We start from the raw sequence: 20,486 nt of genomic DNA, 5'->3' as shown, positions 1-20,486 counted from the left end.
AGTGCACTTGCATATAGATCTTTTAGGGTTCTGATTTGCTGAAAAACATATATCTCAGCTCAGGATCAGTAAAATCTTTGCTCAATGCTAAGTAAGCCTGACAAGACTTCCAGTTCTGCACTGAAAGCAATGAGACATACACACTGTGACGCATTGTGAATACCATTCCTTTCAAGTAAGTTTTGCTTTGATGTCCATGAATAGATTGAATACCAAGCTCCTAGCAAAAGCCAAAGGATGTTTATGGAAGCTTGAAGATTGAAGATAGTGAATCAAACCCATCAGATAATACAGTCTCTTTGCTCTGAAATAATAAATATCATACCATTTGCTAATCTAAATCATTGAAGTATGCCTAAATATCTACTTTCTAAGATGCTCATAGAGGACCTGTGTTATATTTCTAACTGGAAGATCTTCTGCTCATTTAATTCACATCAGGCACTCGCAAAGACTGGTCTCTCTTCATTTTCCTGAGGTGCCATATTATCACTCTAGCTGACTGTATCTTAGAGCTAAACTGCTTAATTTATTCCTGGTATACTGACTATCCATCAGAGCAAAACAGTTCAGTTAAGATATTCTCCTTTCACACCTTCTCTCAGCACTTTGGATGAAAGGGATGCTAAACTACTGAACTCTATGTTTGCTTTGAAACTGCCTTTTAATCCACTTATGAGTCTCATTCAGATCTTGAAGAACAAACAAGCAAAAGACCTGGATTCTATCATGATTAATTACAGTGGAAATGAGGCCCAGCCTAAACATTTACTGAATGCTTAATCCCTGTTAACGTTTTTACTGAATGGAACAGCCAGCTTCATGGAAAAACATGTAGTATTTTTATCATAACTATCCTGTTCTGTTCTTTTTTTTTTTTTTTTGCTGCAGCAAATGCTTCCTTGGGAATCTGGTAAAAAGCAGAAGTAAGACTTTTTGGTATGTGTGCATGAAAACAGTATTGCTAACAGAGGAAATATTTTAGCATGGGATAAACCATGGAAGTAGGCAAACATACAGGAGGTTTCTTTGATATACACAAGCCAACTAGGGCAGTCTGCATGTGCAGAACACCAGAGCCGTGTGGGGAAGCGGGTAGCAGCAGAAAGTGATGCCACAAAGAGGTACGGCACAGTGTAAGACAGAAAGTAAGACAGACAATCCAGTGTCAGCTCATTTTCTGAGAGTCTGGCACATCAAACCAGAGCGTTCACTTTGTTTCTGCTCTTGCCACATGCAGAAATTTCTTTCTTAGCATTTTGGGAAAGTGAAAACGCTTTCAGCACATGCTAGTTTATAGCAATTACTGCTTATACCAAATGTTTTTGATCACCCATTATGTTAGAACAACTCCACAAAAAAGGAAAATCTGTGTGATTTTTCACTCACTGTTGTTGTCTCCTCTTTGTCCTAACTTCCCAGAAATGCTAAAAAGATGGATGGAAAGGTAGTCAAAAACCCACGTATAGTGAATGACATTAAACACTAAAATCTTACGTTGGGTACTTCTCCTTCTCATAATAATTGCAGTAGTCACTGGACATAAGGAAAAACAAAGCAACCCAGAAAGATTATCACCTCTTAAACATTGTATTTACTAAAGCGTGAAATCAAATTGTTCAAACTTGGGTGCTGCAGCTCAGCTCTGACTACACCATTGAAAGGCCACCTTATAAATGTGCTACCTTTTCTTCTCAGTGGAAGTTAAGTTCCTCTATAATCACTTTGCAGTCAAGCAGCAGTAGACATTTTGTTTTCAGGGCTGCAGAAGGATAGTACACAGCACAAGAGAGAAAGACTTTAAAAGGTGAAATAGATCAAATGACTTTTTGCTTTATGAATAAATTCAGCTACAGATAAGACTATTAATCCTCATGTCAGTTCACAGTACTGTATAGCATTTCTCCATTTAAGGTCCTGACCTGACTTCTCTAGTTATGAATAAGAACTGCCATCAACTCTAAAGCACCATAAACCATTCCCTGTATTGCTAAGTACATTTCAAGTTCCGTAGAAGACAGAGTCACCCACTACATACAACATTGTGTAAACACTGGTAAGAGGAAAACACGCATACACTCAAGCTGCTATGGTCTGCCTACTGAAGGCCTGGTTCCTACACCAATACACACAGTATTTTCACATTTCCTTATTTTGAGTGATTTAATAGCCCTATACTCACATGATTTCCTGTTTGCTCGTGATCGCTTCCTCTCTCTAGGCACAGCTCGCTGGCTTGGCACTTGGGTGGCAGACTTCACGATGCGATCCATGATCTCATCAGCTGCGTCATCTGTTGCGTTAGGGGAATCGTCGTTGCCAGTGTTCCACGAACCGATACGGCCTGGAAAAATCCAGCAAATGCATTGAGGGAAAAGAAGACAGAAAGTCTCTTGTGTCATTCGGTTTTGCAACTGGGTTTTTTGGGAACTACAGCAGACAGCTCAGTCACTGACACTTCAACTTGGTCAAAAGAGAAGACTCTGACTAATGGAGAATATTTCTAAATAATACCCTAGACTTTCTGCTGCATCAGCATAGAATCAAGAGCTCAAACGCAATTATAATTTTCTATTCCATTCAGTCTCAGTCTTATTTTTGGCCATACAACTGGCAAATGTCTGCTAGAGACTGTCTATAAGCCAAGGATTGCTAGTGTTTTGTGACCATGTTTCCCTCTGCTACTATTACACAGAGACTAGAAAACATGGCACATGTTAGAGATCAATGCAAATCAGAAAGATTTTTGTACCAAAAAGAAAGAATCAATTTTCAAACATCTGTATCACTACCTAGTGCAATGACTTGAAAAGAGCAAAATGTGGTTTAACATGTCACATTGTCCCTTTCACAACAAAGAATCCACAAAGCTGTGTACATCCTGGCATGACTGTGTGTGCTGTTACGAGCAGAAAAGCAAGAGTCATTGGCAAGCTGAAAAGCTAAAGAAGCAATTTTGGTTAAAACCACAAAAACGAGTGAGCAATGTCTCCGAAACCAAGGCTCTGGCACTCCTCACTCGACAGAGCTGTGTCAGACATATCTTTAGATTCCTTCGCCTACAGACTACTGTTCCCTGTACTTTCAGTTTGTCAATAATTTGAAGGCTAGTATGCAGTGTAAACACTGTACCAGGGAGTTTTGCAAAAGAGTAGGTGCATTAGAATTGCAAACAGCTAAAAATTCACTGGTGAGGCCACTCTATATTATATTGCTGAAGTCAATAAACAACAGCTGTGACTAGCAATTTGCTCTGCTGCTTGTCTTCTGGCTCTTGTCAGGAGCAATTGTATTATGATGGTGCTCCTGACAAGCTTCTGTCTTGCTCACCCATCCCCTGCCTTTGCTGTTCTTCAGGAGAACACAAGCTGACTCTATGCACCAGCACAGGCTGGAGGTTGAACTGCTGAAGAGCAGCTCTGCAGAGAGAGACCTGGGAGTCCTGATTGATAATAAACTAAACATGAGCCAGCAATGTGCCCTCATGGCCAAGAAGGCCAGTGGCATCCTGGGATGCATCAAGAAGAGTGTGGCCAGCAGGTCAAGGGAGGTTCTTCTCCCCCTCTACTCTGCCCTGGTGAGGCCTCATCTGGAGTTCTGTGTCCAGTTCTGGGCTCCCCAGCTCAAGAGGGACAGGGAACTTCAGGAGAGACTCCAGCACAGGGCCACCAAGATGATCAGGGGACTGAAGCATCTTTCACATGAGGAAAGGCTGCGGGAACTGGGGCTGTTTAGTCTGGAGAAGAGGAGATTGAGGGGGGATCTTATTAACATTTATAAATATCTAAAGGGTGGGTGTCAGGTGGTTGGGACATCCCTTTTTTCTATGGTAGCTAGTAACAGGACAAGGGGTAATGGGATGAAGCTGGAATACAAAAAGTTCCATTTAAACATAAGAAAAAACTATTTCACTGTGAGGGTGAGGGAGCCCTGGCACAGGCTGCCCAGAGGGGTTGTGGAGTCTTCTTCCTTGGAGGTCTCCAAGACCCACCTGGACATGTTCCTATGCGACCTGATCTAGGTGACCCTGCTTCTGCAGGGGGGTTGGACTAGATGATCTCTAAAGGTCCCTTCCAACCCCTACTATTCTAAGATTCTATGACTCTCATTACCATGACACACTGCTCATTACAGCATTTGATAGATTACTTCATCTATTCAGTTTGCTGCAGCGCAGCTTGAATTATTTCCATTTTATAAATTAGCTAGTTGACTTGATTCTTAAATTGAGGCTGTCTAAATTAGATAGGATCATGGTTTCAAGACATAATAGACTGCACACACATAGACAGTTGTGTAGGCTCTGGATGTGCTATCAGTGGTATTAAAAAAAGCACCAAGAAAGCTCAAGATATCTACATGTTAGTGAAAAGAAATACTGGAACAGAAAACTGAAGACTTGAATTTTGGTGCATCACCTTTACTTCAAAACTATCTTCCAGGTATCACATTTATGGGAGGGGGTGAGGGGATATGAAATAAATTAAATTGGTAAACCCAGTGTCTGTAAAATGCTTTAGTGAAAAGAAAGTGGCTTAGTGGCTGCTTAAATGAAGAGATGTACCAACAAATCACATCTTGGACAAAAAACAAGCCTATCTCATTGCCAAGAATGGTGGTACCAGTGAGCATCAAGTTTTGAAATCAGTGGACTGAGTGGGGTTTTCATTTCCTCCATGTCTGTTTTCAGCAATCACCTGTGCTGACACTTGGTAACTGCAGAGTGCTGTGGACCTCAGAGATGTCTATCAGTATAGCAAGATAATGTGGGGCTGTCCACATCAGCTTTTTATGTTCCTAGTTTCCACGTAATCCACTGCCTTTGCAGTTTAGCAGGGTTAGAAGTTTCATCGTCTTTTTTTTTACACATTTTCCTCTCTCCAGTTGTTCCTAAAATGCTGCAATGCCCTTTCACTTTAATTTGAATTCTACTTTCTACTTGCTTCTATTGAAAATAAAAAAAGGAAACCATGTCATGGATTCCCTGGATGCCCCATTTTGCTTTCATGATGAGAAGACGGTAGTGGGAAGCCACGTTCATGGTGTGGGGAGAGGTGAGGCTTCCTGTAGACTTAGACTCCTAATGCCTCCAGGTGCTACTTTGGCTGTGATCTATGTGTTAAAACTTCAGACAAATTCCTCTACATCACCCGTGCCAAATTACCACTTTCAGCATGAAAACACCACTTGGGTCTTCTCCTTCCCCTTTGACCCTGTCATGAAGGGTAGGCAAGTGGGCCATGACTTGTGTTTAGGCCAGTGTGTGGCTACCTTGCCACAAGAAACAGCCAAAAGGAAACTGCTGGCACTCACCTCGGCTGGCCCGGCTTCTAGTGCGGACTCCAAGCACTGTGGTACTTTCCCCACCTACAGAGGAGGTCTTCAGCACAGCCTTCATGTTCTCGTGTTCTGCAGCATCCTCGGCGTACTGCAGCCCCTGGGGCTGGCTCTGGCAGGGGGGAGAGCTGCTGGAGAACTTGCCAGACTGTGGAAGGAAAATGGATTTGTTGTTTTAACAGACAACAGTGTGGACAACAGGTCAGAGCCTTAACCATGAACTGCATGGAGAAAAGTGTCCTTCTGGGCTTGGTTTCAAGGGCAGCTATTCCCAAAACACCTAGGCAACAGTTGTTCCTCTTTCAGAGCAAGCACCCTGAGCAGAAATAAACAGCAAACAGGGTGAGAAAAGGGAGCAGATGCTATCAGAAAAAGCAGAGCATTAGCTCAAGCTTTGTAATTTTGACCTTCTGTCTCAGTGTATAAGGTACAAAGCAAAGACCTGCTTTGAATGCTTTGACCCAGGCTGGGCCCAATCTGGGGTCAGGTATGACACCAAAGGGGATAGCATGAGATCTGATACAAATAAGAAACTGCTATTTTTATCTTGTACAATCAGTACCAAGACAAAGCAGGGAGGGCAGTCTAGGAAGAGACTTCCCTCTTGCCTTTCTTGTAGGTACAAATACCTACAAGTAACCTTAAAATACACTACTAGTAACACTGAAAAAATCCCTAGTCCCGAAACACCCAGACAAATTATTTCATGGCCAAAACACAAAAATTGCAGTCAGCAGTTAGAAGAACAAACAAAACCTTACAAGAGATTTAGGAATCTGCCCTCTGCTTCCACAGCCTCGCTGTGATTTCCCTGTCACCAGGACTATATGAACAACAGCAGCTACAATAGCTGAGCAAACAGAGGACGTGGATGCAGCAGCTCCACCAGTTCCTGAAAATAGCCATCTAGAAATGGATACAACCAGCAGAAACAGATGCTTTCTAAGGAGAAGAGTGTGCATTGCTGGGCTGCTCTTCCTTCTCAGTCTCTGCCTACAAAGGGCTGTGATGTTGGTATTCACTTCACTGCTCATATCTACAGAAAGGCTGAAGCACATTTAAAATACAGTCCTGACTGCAGAAAATACTGGCTCTGTCAACAGCAAACAGGCATCAACAGATAATTATACCCCTTGGTATTCTCAGTCATATCAGTCCAGCATAAAAAACTAAAATAAGCTTTCTTTTTCCTTTTAATCTTTCTTACACCAACCAATTCAGCACAAATGAAAGAAGGTGTGCTGCATTCTCTTCCTTGGTATAATAAACAACATTAATTATTCACTTCACAGTATCAAGTCAGTCAATGAAGGAGATGCAAACCTGCAGAGCCTGTCAGAGAACTGTAAATTGGAAGAAAAGATTGAGCCCTACTTTCAGAGCTTTGACCGAGTCCCCTGGCCTGTCAAGACTGAAAAGTGAAAATATTTAATCTGGAAATCAATGACAGGATGATTCTATTTTAAGATAATGACTTTTTGAGGTAGGATAGCAAATTAACTGAATATCAAAACAATAACCTCTACAGGGCACTAAGCTAAATATACCTGTGTGAGATTTTATTTTGGTAGTGTGAAGTTTGTTTTCGTGTTAAAATATTAGCTTGCAACATTTTGATGTGGAAAGTGTGCTGGTGCTAAAGTTTCACATGTGACATTAAGAGACAGAAAAACATTAGAGAAATGTCTATGAAACTGCATATCATGTTTGTATTAAGAATTCTCTCTTATACACAATGGGTTGGAAAGCTAATCAATACCACCTCAGAAAACAAAAGGTAAGATAAAACCTTCACATAACTGTTAGTTGCTATTCACACAGGTTAGTTAAATATTGGCATAAACAGGCTAATTAGTTTAATTTTCTCTCTGCACCCCAAGCTATACATCACAAATCATCACTGGTGAAGAAGTTCAATAGCCAGAAGTTGTATTTTACTTCCTTAATTTTGAGATGCTGCTGTAGATTACTGCGCAAATACCAGTCTCTTGAGCAAATGGCTGCCATTAAGCAACAGTGACCACTAGGCTACATTGTTTATGTTCAGCAAATTGAAGAAAGCTCTAATGCTGAACAAAAAAATGCTTTGCACAATAGATGCTCTTCAAACAAAAAAATTGTTTTATCATGAATATAGGTAGCACATTATAGTTCTTGAATTATTTATTCACTCCTTTATTCATTTTCAGCATCACCTTCAGGAGAACTTTATGATAAATGCATGAACTATTCCATGGCTCCGCTCCATGGTGACTGAAGTATCTTATTCACAGTTCATACAGCAAGAAGAACCACTACCATTTGTATTGTATTCCTATATCCTGATGCTTTTGAACACTCCATAAAATAATATTATTTGGACTTACACAGCTTAGTAATGGCCATAAAATTATCATGGCAATCCCTAGCCCACAGTAACTGATGATCTCCATAATATTCATGTCACTGATATTTTGGGTAGTGGGCATACTTTGTAGTTTAGTAAACAGACATTAAGGATAAGAAAGGGGGAAACTTAAAATTACTAAGGCCTCAAATCAGTATATCCTTGTTCAAGAGAGTAGGTATGTATATGGCTGAAGATGACTGTAAAAATGCATTCTTCTTATTGAGCCAAAAAGCTATGAGAGAAATGTCATGGTTCATAATTCCAGTTAAGCTGATGGAGTATCTGAGTTAGAAATTAGATGTCACAGCACACAGGGGACATGGGAATGACATGCTTTTTCAGAGAACCATACCTCAGCATCCTCCTCTTCATCAGTCTGCCACCAGCAACAAAGGACAGGGTGGAGAAGGACAAACAGCAAGATTTAGGAAAGACAGCATGGTCAAACCATGACAAAGGTAACTGTTGTACTGTTTATGTAATTATAGGAGGACATAAGAATATAAAGATTCATTCCTTAGACAACCTGCTTCTTTAAGTTTTTTAGTTAATTGTATGTAGAACAGACTAATGCTGTCAGTAGGGCATAGAAAAATTTCCTGATTTGTCTTAGGGAAATGAAAATACCCATAACCCATTCTATTTCTCTCCCTTGAGATATGTGGTTACTTGTCCACTTTTTGCCCTGTGTAAATTGAGAAGCACTCCGTCCTTTTTTCAGTTCTGTTTAGCACAGGGAGGTCCTGGCTGCTCTTTCTGCCAGTGCAGAGGTCGGCTTCTTGGAAATTCCTTCTCTTTACACTTAAGTGCTTTTTAAATTCCTTTTTTAAAGCCGGGGCTATTCAACTTCAAATTTAACAGAGCATTGAAATCAAATGCTGAGTAATCTTTGAATAAGTGCTTAAGTTCTTCTGTAGCTGCCTGATATCAGATTCCGGAAATCAGAGAGATGTAATCATGCTTTGTCATTTGGGGCTTTCACCCTTTGTAACAGTAGGCATGTAAAACAATCTTGACAGTTACACTGTCATGACATTGTGACATATGTTCTCAAATTTGGGTATTTACAGGAACTATTTAGAGCTGTATTCCCAAATACTCGGGGAATTCTTCTTCAAGTCATAAGATGCCCCGTATGGAAAGTTCTCAAAGTAAACCACAATTTCTCAAGTATCTGGGCTCCTTGTTTTCATAATTTTCAGTTTGATTGCTTCTGAAGTGCAAACGTAGCCCAGAAATTGGATGTGGGTTTTTTTATTTGTAGGTTTTGTTTTGTTTTCAGAAGCAGCATTCCACTGATTCTCTTCTCTTCCCTAGTGTTACTAATACATATTTTTGACCTTATCTCCATCTCAGTTATGATTTCTGTCTGGGATTGATACATTCTGTTCCAGGAACATTCATCATTAAAAATGAAAGCCTGATTTACTTTGGCCCTCAGCTTAGTTTCAGCACAATCTCCATAAGAAGATTAGCTGTGAGAGTGCTGAGTAGTGCATTAACATTACTTTTTAAGGGTATGTTTTATTCAGAGAGTGAGATGCTTATTTTTCTTTGGACACAGCGGCACTGACAGAAACACAGGCAGATGTTTTACAAAAAGACCTTGGCAGGTATGTTCCCTTTATATTATACGGATCCATTTATGTTTTTTTTTCCATCCCCTGGGGGACAGGGAGTCACATCATAAAGCAATTCTTCTGAAGAAGGCCACTGTTCACTTTTTGGCATCAATAACAAACATAAAGGAGAAGAACGGGAAGCAAGAACATACATGTATTCTAATCCACGTGTACATCTCTAATAATTAAAAGAAGGAGGAGAGCAAATTAAGCTAGACAATACGCAAATGGCACTCAGAGAAAGGTGAAATAGTGGAGTATACACATTATAAGGAGTATGCTCTGAAACAAAAGTGTATTATAGTACTACCTTATATCAAGCTAAATTTTTACAGGCAAAATCCCAGTTACTGGCTATTAATCTAGCTAAAATTGATTTGATGTGGACTTATTTTAAAAGCAATATACTACTCGCTGCTTGACTTTGCTCATCTACTCTACACGGGGCTTTACCATTTCCCTTCCTCCTGCTCTGAGTGGAGAGGAGTCAAACCTAGAACTGTTCTTTTACACCTGAAACTACTCTAGCACACAGAAGAAGCAGTTCCCCATCCATATAAAGTTTTCATATCTGGACAGTCATTTGACCACATTAAATACTGACAACAGAAGTCAAAGTAACAAAATAAACAAATCAAACTTTTGTTTCACAAGAGAATCTGCTCTCACTCAGGTGTGTACATTCTGCTTTTTATTTCCCTCTTCATTTCATCATTATAAAGACACTGAGAAATACTAATAAGTTAGAATAATTTTAACACATAATAGTATCAAAAAGCACTCAGAGAATATTACTATACTGAATATCTCTTGCAGACACAAGATGTTAATTTTAAGGAAAAAAGGCTGCTTGAGTCTCCTGCCATGCAGTATTGGATGCTGCATGACAATCTGAGATCTGTTTGTTTCCCTCCTTCTCTCCCTCCCATTTTTCCTTTAGGCTAGCATTTCTGTGTGGTGAATTTGTCGTTTCAAAATATTATTTCTATTACATAGCAATTTTGGAATTGAAACTCTTAAGTATCGTAAAAAGCACAGCTTCATAAATCTGGGAGACATGCTTATATTACCTACTATTATTAAAAGTCATTAAAAAGCTCAGATTTGTATCTATAATTGAATTTCTTCCCTATTTTGCTTGTTTGTTATTTTTAGTGTGCCTGAAATGAATGCTATCATTGGCTAAAGCCAGATATAAGGTTACAGAAACTAGGCAATTTTCCCTGTGAAAATTTCCTAACACCTGCCCCTTGGTCCATCTTTCTCTCTCTTGCAGACAGCATTCACCAAGATTTAAACTGATGGTGCCCAATCCACTTCAGCTATTAAAAAACGTATAAACATAAAGGTCTCTGTGGTAAGAGGCTGAAAGACTGGAAATTTTCCCCATTCTGTTTCTCAGCCCTACTTCATGCAAGTGGTTGCTGAAGCTGATACAAGTTCTCCAAGCAAAGCGCTAGCAGACTGTCTCCACACAAAGAGCAAGCACCCTTCTGCCTTCCAAGACTGCAAGGATCAAGGTTTAGGAGATATGTGCCTTCTTGTCAAGAACTGAGATGCTTCTGTTTTATTCCTTTCCCATTTTTGCTAAAATCCCTCATCTTCTGCCTAAAACTAATGTATCTAAGGTGATAAAAAATGAGATCCTGAGGAAACTTTCAAAAGGACAAAGAGGTAAATATCAAATAACTGCATAATCCTTCTAGGTCACTAAAACCAGAAATTAAAATTCCACATGATTACTTGTTACTGGAACTACTTTCTGCAAAGGCTTTATTTCCAAAACTGAGATCTAAACTTTCTTCTATCAGTGTTTTGTAACTAATTGAACATATTGTCAATACATTACTGATCTATCGTCTCTTTCCAATGCCTTCAAATACAAACCACTGCGAAAATCAAGGCCAGATACAAACCACAGCCAACACAAGACTACAATAAAACTCCTCGTTTTCATCATTCTTCACATACAAATATCTTCCATCCTGCTGACTCGGAAACTTATTTTGAGGTAGATCTGACTTTGAAGCTGTCAAAGGAAGCTGTGACAAATAGTCTGATCCAACTTCAATTCTGTTCTACCATGTGCTGCAATCGAACATTAAAGGAGGCCATATTATTGGGCTACAGTTAAAGAGATTTAGTAAGTCCTGAAATAACCATACAGACACATGAATAACTCTGGTAACTAACATTTCTAGAAGAGGAAATTTAAAGAGTGTGCTTTTTTACTCCATCGGCTTTTTTCTTTTTAAGCTAATGAGACACTAGCTGTCACATGGCATTTAATTCTTGTCAAATCTCAACACTATCTTGAGCTAACAAGATATCTTCCTCCAAGAATACATTTTTCTGGGAAAGATCTAGCTGCCTCCTTTCTTACACATTCAGAAAATGGCCACCATCCCTGGCTCTCTCCTTGCTGACTGTCAGTCCTGAGCCTTTTTCTGATTGGAAAGGGTCCCTTCTCTCCACTTCCTGAACCCAGCTTCCAGTAATTTCCTATTTCCCTTGTGTTTCCTGCAAGAATAGGACATAGAGAAGCATTCTATCCTGCCACAGCCAGTTCTTCTGGACAAATAATACAGAAATACAGCAGGAAAATTCCTTCATGTCTCAGTATTTTTTAAACTAGCACGAAATACTGAAGCTATCTGAGAAAATAAGAATTTTAATGTACCAGTTTCTGGTTAATACTGTCTTTTGGCTCCTTTAGAATATGTCATGAAAACTGAGAAGCAGTTGAAGAAAGTCCAGTAGTAATTTTGAAAATCTGTATGACTATATTATACCCTTCACATAAAATCAGAGCCTCTTCCTTAAACTGAGGCTAGATCAAAAGGAAAATCTTTTGAGATAGTAATACAGGTTTAACATTTTCTCTAGATGGGGCAAATTTCCAGATTTAAAGAGGATATCGCCAGGAAAGATCTACAAATGATCATGAGTTGATGACTTAAATACAATCTCAATTTATATCAGTCTCAATACATATATATATATTTTGATCCACATTGCCTGAGCCATAGAACTGTAACCAGCTTACGGCTTTTCCTGCAAAAGGCACCAGTGCCTTCATATGAAATGAACCAGTCACATGTAAGTGAGACTCCAGATTTGGATTTTGAGATAGCTGGAAACTTTTATTAAGTACTGGCACTTCTTAAAAATTTATGTGGATTAAGTCAAACTACATTAACTTAAAAAAAAAAAAAAATCAAGAGTATTTTAAAGTTTACCATGCTCAGAAAACTAATCGTATTTTATTCTATCAGTATGCAACTGTATAGCCAAAAAGTTTGCAGGGTAATATCTACTGTGATTAATTTTCCTGTTCCTTCTGAACCCCAAAGTAGTCTGATCCCGTAAAATTGGCTGTTCTGTTCTTTAAAGTTAAGAAGAAAACTGCCATTTGTGTACATGTGTGTGTATATATATATATGTACATAAAAACAGACAAAATGCTAAGATTAAAGACTATATTAGAATGTTCAAAGTTGGAGGCAAAAAATCAATTTAAACTTGTTTGTAACCACTTAAATGGCTACAGTGGTTCATTATTTAAACCATGTCCTCAATTAGGAGCCTAATTTCAAAGTTTTTGTCCTTTAAAATATTCTTGGCTGATCAAGCACACTCAGTTCTTGATATCTTCTAGATATTTTGAACACTGTCTGCAACACACAGAGATGCTCCTTTTGGATACTTAACTTCAGTTAGTTCTCACTCTATAAATTGTCATGAAGCAAAGTATACAAACAATCAAGAACCTGCAAGTTTTGTCTTACAAAAGAACAGAATTCATTATTTACAAGAGAAGAACCTCTTAAGAATAAAAATAAAGAGCAACAACAGCTCTTATACACCGTTCAATGACAGAAAGTTTTGAAAATCCATGCTGTGGGAGATATATTTTGCTACTTACATCTGTTATCATTTTCCCTCTGGTCTTGTTTCTTTCCCTGTGGTTAGCTCGTTTCTGTTTTTGCTGTAAAACTCGTTCCCTGGTGGTGCGGTATTCCAGAGCAAATTCGCTGATAATTTTGCAGAACTTATTGATGTTGACTTCACGTATTGCATAGGGAGGATGGCCCATAAATAACAAAAATGAGTGAAACCTGGAAAACAACGAGTTCATAAATACAAAGGGAAAAATCTGTTATTGATGGATTCTGGGGTTAAAAACCCAAACATTTCAGTGAATCCACTTATTACCTTATGAACTCCCATCATTTCTTTTGTGTTACAGAATTTTCATGGATGCTTTGCATAACATTGGTATGTTTTATAATTAAAACCATGAAAGTCTAGTCTATGATATTTTCATCCACTTTCCCAGGCTGATGTAAGAGATAAGATGTTTACAGAACTTCATCTACTTTATGTGACTAATTTGGCAGGTGAATGACCAATTTCACTTCAGTTATAGAAAAAACATTTATTGAGTTTCAGTTCTATTTATTTGTATTAAAGAACTTCAAAGAGGTCTTTAGAATACTGGGGAAAGTCTAGACAAGAAGAATGCAGATTTACAGGCTAGCAAACACAAGAAGGAAAGAATTTCTGGTTCACAAAACTGACCATAAAATTATATTATCTACCAAATACTTTAGTTTGACATACTCTCAATTCAGAGTTTTACTGCTTCTGTGGCATTCAGAGCTATTGCACTATTTGCAACTTCTACTATTGCTTCTATATTACATGATTTACAATAGCACACTGAATGTTTAAATAATGTATGGGAATCCCTTCTAACTGCAGCTACATTCCTGATGATAACAAGTCTTCCCTCTTCTAGAAAGATGTGAGTACATAGATATATTTTTGGAGAGTTATAGTAGTAGTTAAAGAATGTTAATAGGAAAAACTTAATATTTTTTGTAACTGTATAATTCATATGATAAACACAACAGGAAATGGGTGAATTCACTTCCCTTCCGGTGTAATTGGGATTACTGTTTACTTATGTCATGAAAAAGTAAGCCATTATGAAAACAAAAGAAGAGCTGAATCAGCTTCTCAAGTGTATATCCACAAATTTGGGATCATTTGGAATCCAGATCATAGAATCGTTACGGTTGGAAAAGACCTTTAAGATCGAGTCCAACCACTCAATTCACACTGCCAAGCCCTATATATCTGACCACAGCAATTTGGAAATTATTCAGAAGTTGGAAAATCTCTCAAAACTTTGTTAATAAGCAGGAACGTAGATAAATTACTCAGATGACTTAAGCTACCTTTGTGGATCTGAAACAAAACAAAACAAAAGCTCGGGTGTACTGCAGAATTACCATTATATACATTTCAAAGCACTACAATTATTGTTGACTCCACTGGATGAAAATAAACCCCATGGCAGGTCCTAAGGAGAGGAATATTAATTCTATCTTCTGCTGCATAAGCATAAACCATATGATTGTAGAACTTGCAAACAGGAGCAGTGCTGAAGAACTCATTGTACAAGACTGATAATAGTAACAGTTACAATAACATATTTATGATTTAGTATCTTACAATTTTAGCAAGTCATTTATTATCAAGTTACTGCTGTCACCCATCTAATTCTGTACCTGTTAATTATTCTTCTATGAACAATCTTCAGAATTATGATTCTTTCTGCACAGTCTTTAAGGAACTCCGACATTTTTTGCTTTAGAGTTGGCTTCATTTCATGCTTTGCTATAGCCTTAAGGTGATCCCATGATGCTTTGCACCTTCTTTCCATCTGACACAAGTTTTCCTGGAGCTGTTCAAAGTCAACCTGAAAAAAAAGGGATAACACTTTAAGTGAAAACACTGTGGCAGTGACCTTGAATATCTAAGCAATGCAATGTATGTATAAGAAGGGGGCAAGGTAGTGGCACCACAACATTAATTCATGCTATTAATTACTACTAAATAATTAAGAAATAGCTTTATTTATCACATGACAGCTTTATTGTCACATGAAATGTTAGTATGGAAAACTGAACAAAGAAAACTCTCTCTATATATATATTTTTTAATATATTTATATATATATATATTTGTATTATTTTAGTCTTGGAGGTCTGTCACCTAAAGAAAGGACAATAAAATATTGTAATGCTTTTTCACTTGCAAGTAACTTCATGCCCGCACCAAGCAACTGCATGACTCAGTTATTTCTGAGGTTATACAAAACTTTCTCTTTTTCTTAATATTTTTCTCTACTACTTATAGCTTTTAATACATTGTTTACTGCTCATCGCTGTACCAAGCCAACACTTCTCCAATTTAGGAAGCACTTGGATGTTTTCTGTAGCTGTGCACCGACTTGTTAACAGATAATCTACTAATCACAAAATTCACAGGACAGAATTTTTTAAAGCTCTATTCAAAACAAGTGTTATTTAGTGATCTCATCACTAATTTTCATCCCTTGATATACAATATGAGTTTACTGGCTTGTAACAAGACTATATAATAGCTCTGAAACTCATTTAAAATACAATGACTGCTACATAGAGTAACACTCATCAGGACAGAAGCCAACTTATTTCACAGAAGGTGAGAGTGAGCTTCTCCTTTATTCATCAATCAAAAAAGGTATTCAGATGGCAGTAGTCTACAGAAGACATTCAGGATGCGTTGCTGAAAACTGGACACAGTGTGTTAATGACCCAGCCACAGCACAGAACAGATGAAAAAAGTAAAACTACCCAGTATGTTCTTGAATTCTGAAGAAAGGGAAAATTGTTTTACAATACTGCTTCACAGTTCTGATGAACTCAAGCTACAAAGTATAGATTTAGCTCTTAGATTTTAAACATGTCATGTTTTGGATGTTAGAATCTGGTATTCCAGTTAATTCCTTTATGCTAAACAAAAAACAACATCAGAGACAGGTTTTAGTTCACTCTTTGAACAGGTTTTAGTTCACACTTTGTGTGCAGCACCTACTGTAGACACCTATACTGAGGACAGTCATAAGAAATGAATTATTATTAAAAAGCTTCTGGTATTGATTTGACTTGTTTTTGCTGTGATTTATAAAGTGATGAATTTTTCCACTTCACAAGAAAATAAAAACATTCTTTGATCTGTTCTGCTATTCAGAAAAGCCCTGCAGGCAGAGCAGCTGTGGGGTGTTTGTTTTCCTTATATCCATATCAATGTTTTAAAAGTTCTTTCTAGGTCAGTATTTTCACTGTTGATGATAAACACATTGCTGTTCTCCATAGGTGGTATATCTAAAACCATATCTAAATGGGGAAAAATACTTGCATTTCTATCAAGAAAAAAAGCCAAGAGGATGTATTTCTAAGTCTTACTAGAGAGAATTATCCATCCTGGTTGTGGCAGTTTCTCAGCCTCTGCAGCAGAGAAATTTAATTTTGTGACATTTTATGACAGCTTTCACTGAAACAAAATAAGTTTTAATCTATCAAAAAGCTTTGAGGTTCAAGCCTGTAGTCATTCAAAAGACGCCTTTGGTGAACAGCATATCTGCATAGAAAAGATATTAATTCCCTGTCCCTTGAAACCTGCCAATGGTCAGTGCATTCTCAAGAGTGGGCAGTTCTTGCAAGGACTGAGGATGGCAGGGTGGGATAAGGGATGAACAGGATTATTTTTGCTGTTATTATTTTTATGTTTAGATGTCTTCCAACACTGAAATTGTTATATAGAAATATAACAGTAGCAACAGTGATAAATGATGCCCCAATTATGTGTTCCTACAATAAGGAGAACAAGAAATTATGTGAAGTATTAATGACAGTTACTCAATACAATATGCATAAAGGACACATGAAAAAACATATATACACCATAGTACCTCCCTGCCAGTCCACAAAGCATTCCCAAGGGAGCACAGACTTCACTTTTAAATTTATGTGTTTAATTTTCCAACACTTTCCTAAAAGAATTAACACTGTATAATGTTAGAAAGACATGATTTGTTTGTTTCATTTTTTTTTTTCATTCTCTCTCTCTTGAAAGGAAAGATGCATCAGCTCTTGCCTGCAGCTGGAAGATCATGCTGGGATGAGTCGTGTCTCCAGGAGACCTCAGTATATGAGGTGCTTGGACAAGAACTGCTCTGGCATTATTTTACCACTATGTTCCACTGAATATACAGAAGCAGTAATCTGAAATGGCCGTTACAGCTTTCTCCCTTGATAGCAGCATATGGGTTTTGTGTCTGACCCCAGGATTTGGAGGAAGGTGGAAACATATTCTTTCTCTTCCTCCTCAGTACATACATGTGCAAAAGACTTGCAGCTTGCTAGTCCTGCTTACTGTTACCTTCTGCTGCAACTTGAAAAATAAATCTCTTTTTATTTCCTTGGGCAAAAGAATGAGTTGTCTTAGGCTGTTATGCAAATTAAAGAATGTCTTTTCTTTCAGACACTTTGTAGTGTTTATTTTCATTTGTAAACCAATTTAGAAAAAAGCTAGCTTTCTAAATGCTCCCGGGGTATATTTAATCTGTTCCTCCTTTTCTCCTGCCAGATCCCTCTCCATTCACAATCACAGTAACTGAAAAAATATTCAGAGCTATTTGTTATATATCTGTGAAACCTCTCCCTAGGCTCACTGTTCAGTCATCCAAGAAGTGCCTTTGTAGACACCATTGCATCAGAGTGGAGTAGCCAGGGCCAGTCTATTCAAATAGGGTTTATGTGATGCTAGCCTTACAGAGTCTGGCTTGTTTGGGAAACCATTGCCATAAGTCACTAGTGGGCAACTTTAAAAATGAAATAAAAGTCTTTTTCAATTTAATGCACCACCATTTTTTACACAAAAGCCTATGAATAAAACCTTCTAATCATATGCCAGCATCACCACTCATTTTAATTCCTTTATATCATTATTGATGCTACCACAGTAACAGATGACTCTACCATAAAAAACACCACAAAACCACAGAATTCTACCAATTTCATTGGGTTGAGAACTCAATATTGCACAATACATCTACTGCCCAAATGACTTTTTTTTTGTCTGGTTTTCACCTGAGTCAAAAACTACCATCACCATCAAATGGCTCAGTGTTTATTTCCCTGCTCATTCAGGTTCCATGAATATTAATCCTTTAAAAGGCCTCTTTCAAGTTCAACTCCATGTCAAACACCCAATATCACCTACTGTCTGTACAAGTTTAAAACTCTAGTTATTAAATACTGGACCATGCTCCAGTTATTTCAGCCGGACATCTATCAGGGAACCTTTCTTGTCTTTGGGTTGGGATAATATTTCTCTGTGTGGCCACAAGTATCTCCTGACAACACAAGAAGTGGACTCTTAGTATTTGTTGAGAGAGAGAGGAAGAGCTGCTTTGAAGCGTCAGTGTGAATTAAATGCATTGGCTGAAACCTGAAGGGCCTTCACTCTATATTCCCTGGGGCAGCATACACAATTCCAGGTATGTATTGCCATGCACAGCAAACAACTGTAGCTGCTCTGGGATAACAGGTCATTTTTCATTGGTATTCCCTCAGCTGGAATGTGCTTTACACATGCTTCCTCTTCCAGATAAATCTCTTCTATTGTCTGAGCTAAGCTCCACTGGTACTGAGAGCACAAAACTGTGCTAAAATCAAACATGCTGCATCTGATTACACTCATGTTTCCTGCCTCTTCCATTTACATTCAGTCCTTGAACAGAGTCGAATGTCTCACAACAGGATTGGAGTAAAATCTCAAAACAATAAACTGGTAAAGCTGAGGTTTCTCTCAAAAATAACTTATTTTCAAAATCACTGTAAATTACCCAAATCTTTGTTTTGAAGGCCAGTGAAAAACTTGTTATGCAGCCTTAGTGTCCTCATATAAGTTTCCTATTCCTTGATACTACATTTACTGTTTATTGCTACAGTTTGTTTCTTTTAGTGGTGAACACATCAAATCCAGATATTTTCTAAGGAAGACCTTTTCATCCTACCGACAAGGTGCATTAAATAGCAGATTGGTGCTTTCACAATGACAAATGTTGCCTTAAATTCACAATACAATGACAACTATTTTACCACACGTTATAGAAAGATATACATAATAACAGACAAAAGCTTTCCCTCTTCAAATTTCAAGATAGTTTCTGCAGCAGACCACAGCGTTGTCTGAGATGTTTATAATTTAGGGTCAGATCGTTCGTTCTCACATTGTTACAGGGATGCAATCTGGCAAGGAACACAAAATCTTCCTCTTTGCCTGAGCTGGTTCAGTGCCAAGGGAAATTCTGAGAATTGCTCCTTGCAAATACACTGTCATCTGAGTGCAGCGACCTTCTGTGGCACACGTTCAAAAACTCTGTCTCCTTCAGTATTTCCACACTGGCTTGCTTCAGTGAATGTCACAACAATTATCCCAAGACCAACGTTAGTCTGATTTGCACACTGTTGGTCACACATTTTAAGTGAAGCAGATGCTAGCTCTCAAAAACAAGCAAAATAAAAAGGAGGTTCTGTTCAGACATTTCTAATCCTAGGGTAAGAGGCATCCTGCCAAAATAATTTTGGAAATGAGAACACCTGAATCAATCCACCAATTAAAAGTTAAAGGATAGAAATGCTTACTGAGGTATTGACCAGAGGAGTCTACTCAAATTATATACACACTTCCACTGCATTTTAGTTCCTTAAACAATCTACAATAAACATGCTAAGATGGGATCTTTTTGCAGATGCTGTGTGACAGTTCCCACAACCTGGGATGAAGAGAAGCAACACCAGTAAGTGGTGATGTAGGTCCATTCAGGTGATGTTATAGCACCTGCACACTACTCACTGTCATTTCACCTGGAACATCGTTTTAACACCACAGTGCTGTCAGGCACAGGTTCTAATCTTCATTTGCTCTCTTTCAGTCAAGAACTTGAAGTCTCATTTGCCATTGAAGCTCTGTGCCTCTCACTCCAGTCTCCCCTGCAGGCAGCAGGATCTGACTTACCCTGCTCTGTCTTCACCTCTTCTCTCACTAGCCCACAGCAGGAACTGGAGCAGCTGCAGCAGTCCTTGCAGCTGGTACCACAAGAAATGCCACAATTGTAAGAAACCTTGCATCACCCAACCCCTTTTTTCCACGGAAAATACTTTGACTTTTGACATTTATTTTTGTTTGAAATAATGCAGGGAAAGCATACTTGAATGACAATTGCACAAATACTTCCT

General features: G+C 38.2%; 1 protein-coding gene across 5 annotated transcripts in view; it reads right to left on the bottom strand.

Moving 5' to 3' along the window:
• The window catches only part of FHOD3 (formin homology 2 domain containing 3), a 405,083-nt gene that overhangs the window by 20,146 nt on the left and 364,451 nt on the right, over nucleotides 1-20,486 (bottom strand). For 4 of the 5 annotated variants that reach the window (XM_061995044.1, XM_061995039.1, XM_061995040.1 and 1 more), the window contains 4 exons: nucleotides 14,925-15,115; nucleotides 13,274-13,466; nucleotides 5,314-5,485; nucleotides 2,183-2,344 (listed from right to left, as the gene is read on the bottom strand). In XM_061995044.1, the coding sequence (XP_061851028.1) occupies nucleotides 2,183-2,344; nucleotides 5,314-5,485; nucleotides 13,274-13,466; nucleotides 14,925-15,115 (718 nt within the window). Of the gene's footprint in view, nucleotides 1-1,389; nucleotides 1,428-2,182; nucleotides 2,345-5,313; nucleotides 5,486-13,273; nucleotides 13,467-14,924; nucleotides 15,116-20,486 lie in introns of all 5 variants that reach the window. The other variant, XM_061995042.1, reaches the window with a different exon arrangement.

This window comes from Colius striatus, chromosome 4 (assembly GCF_028858725.1).
Source record: "Colius striatus isolate bColStr4 chromosome 4, bColStr4.1.hap1, whole genome shotgun sequence".
Classification (NCBI taxonomy): domain Eukaryota; kingdom Metazoa; phylum Chordata; class Aves; order Coliiformes; family Coliidae; genus Colius; species Colius striatus.
The sequence above is the reverse complement of the archived record's forward strand: the minus strand, read 5'-3'. Positions and strand labels throughout refer to the sequence as shown.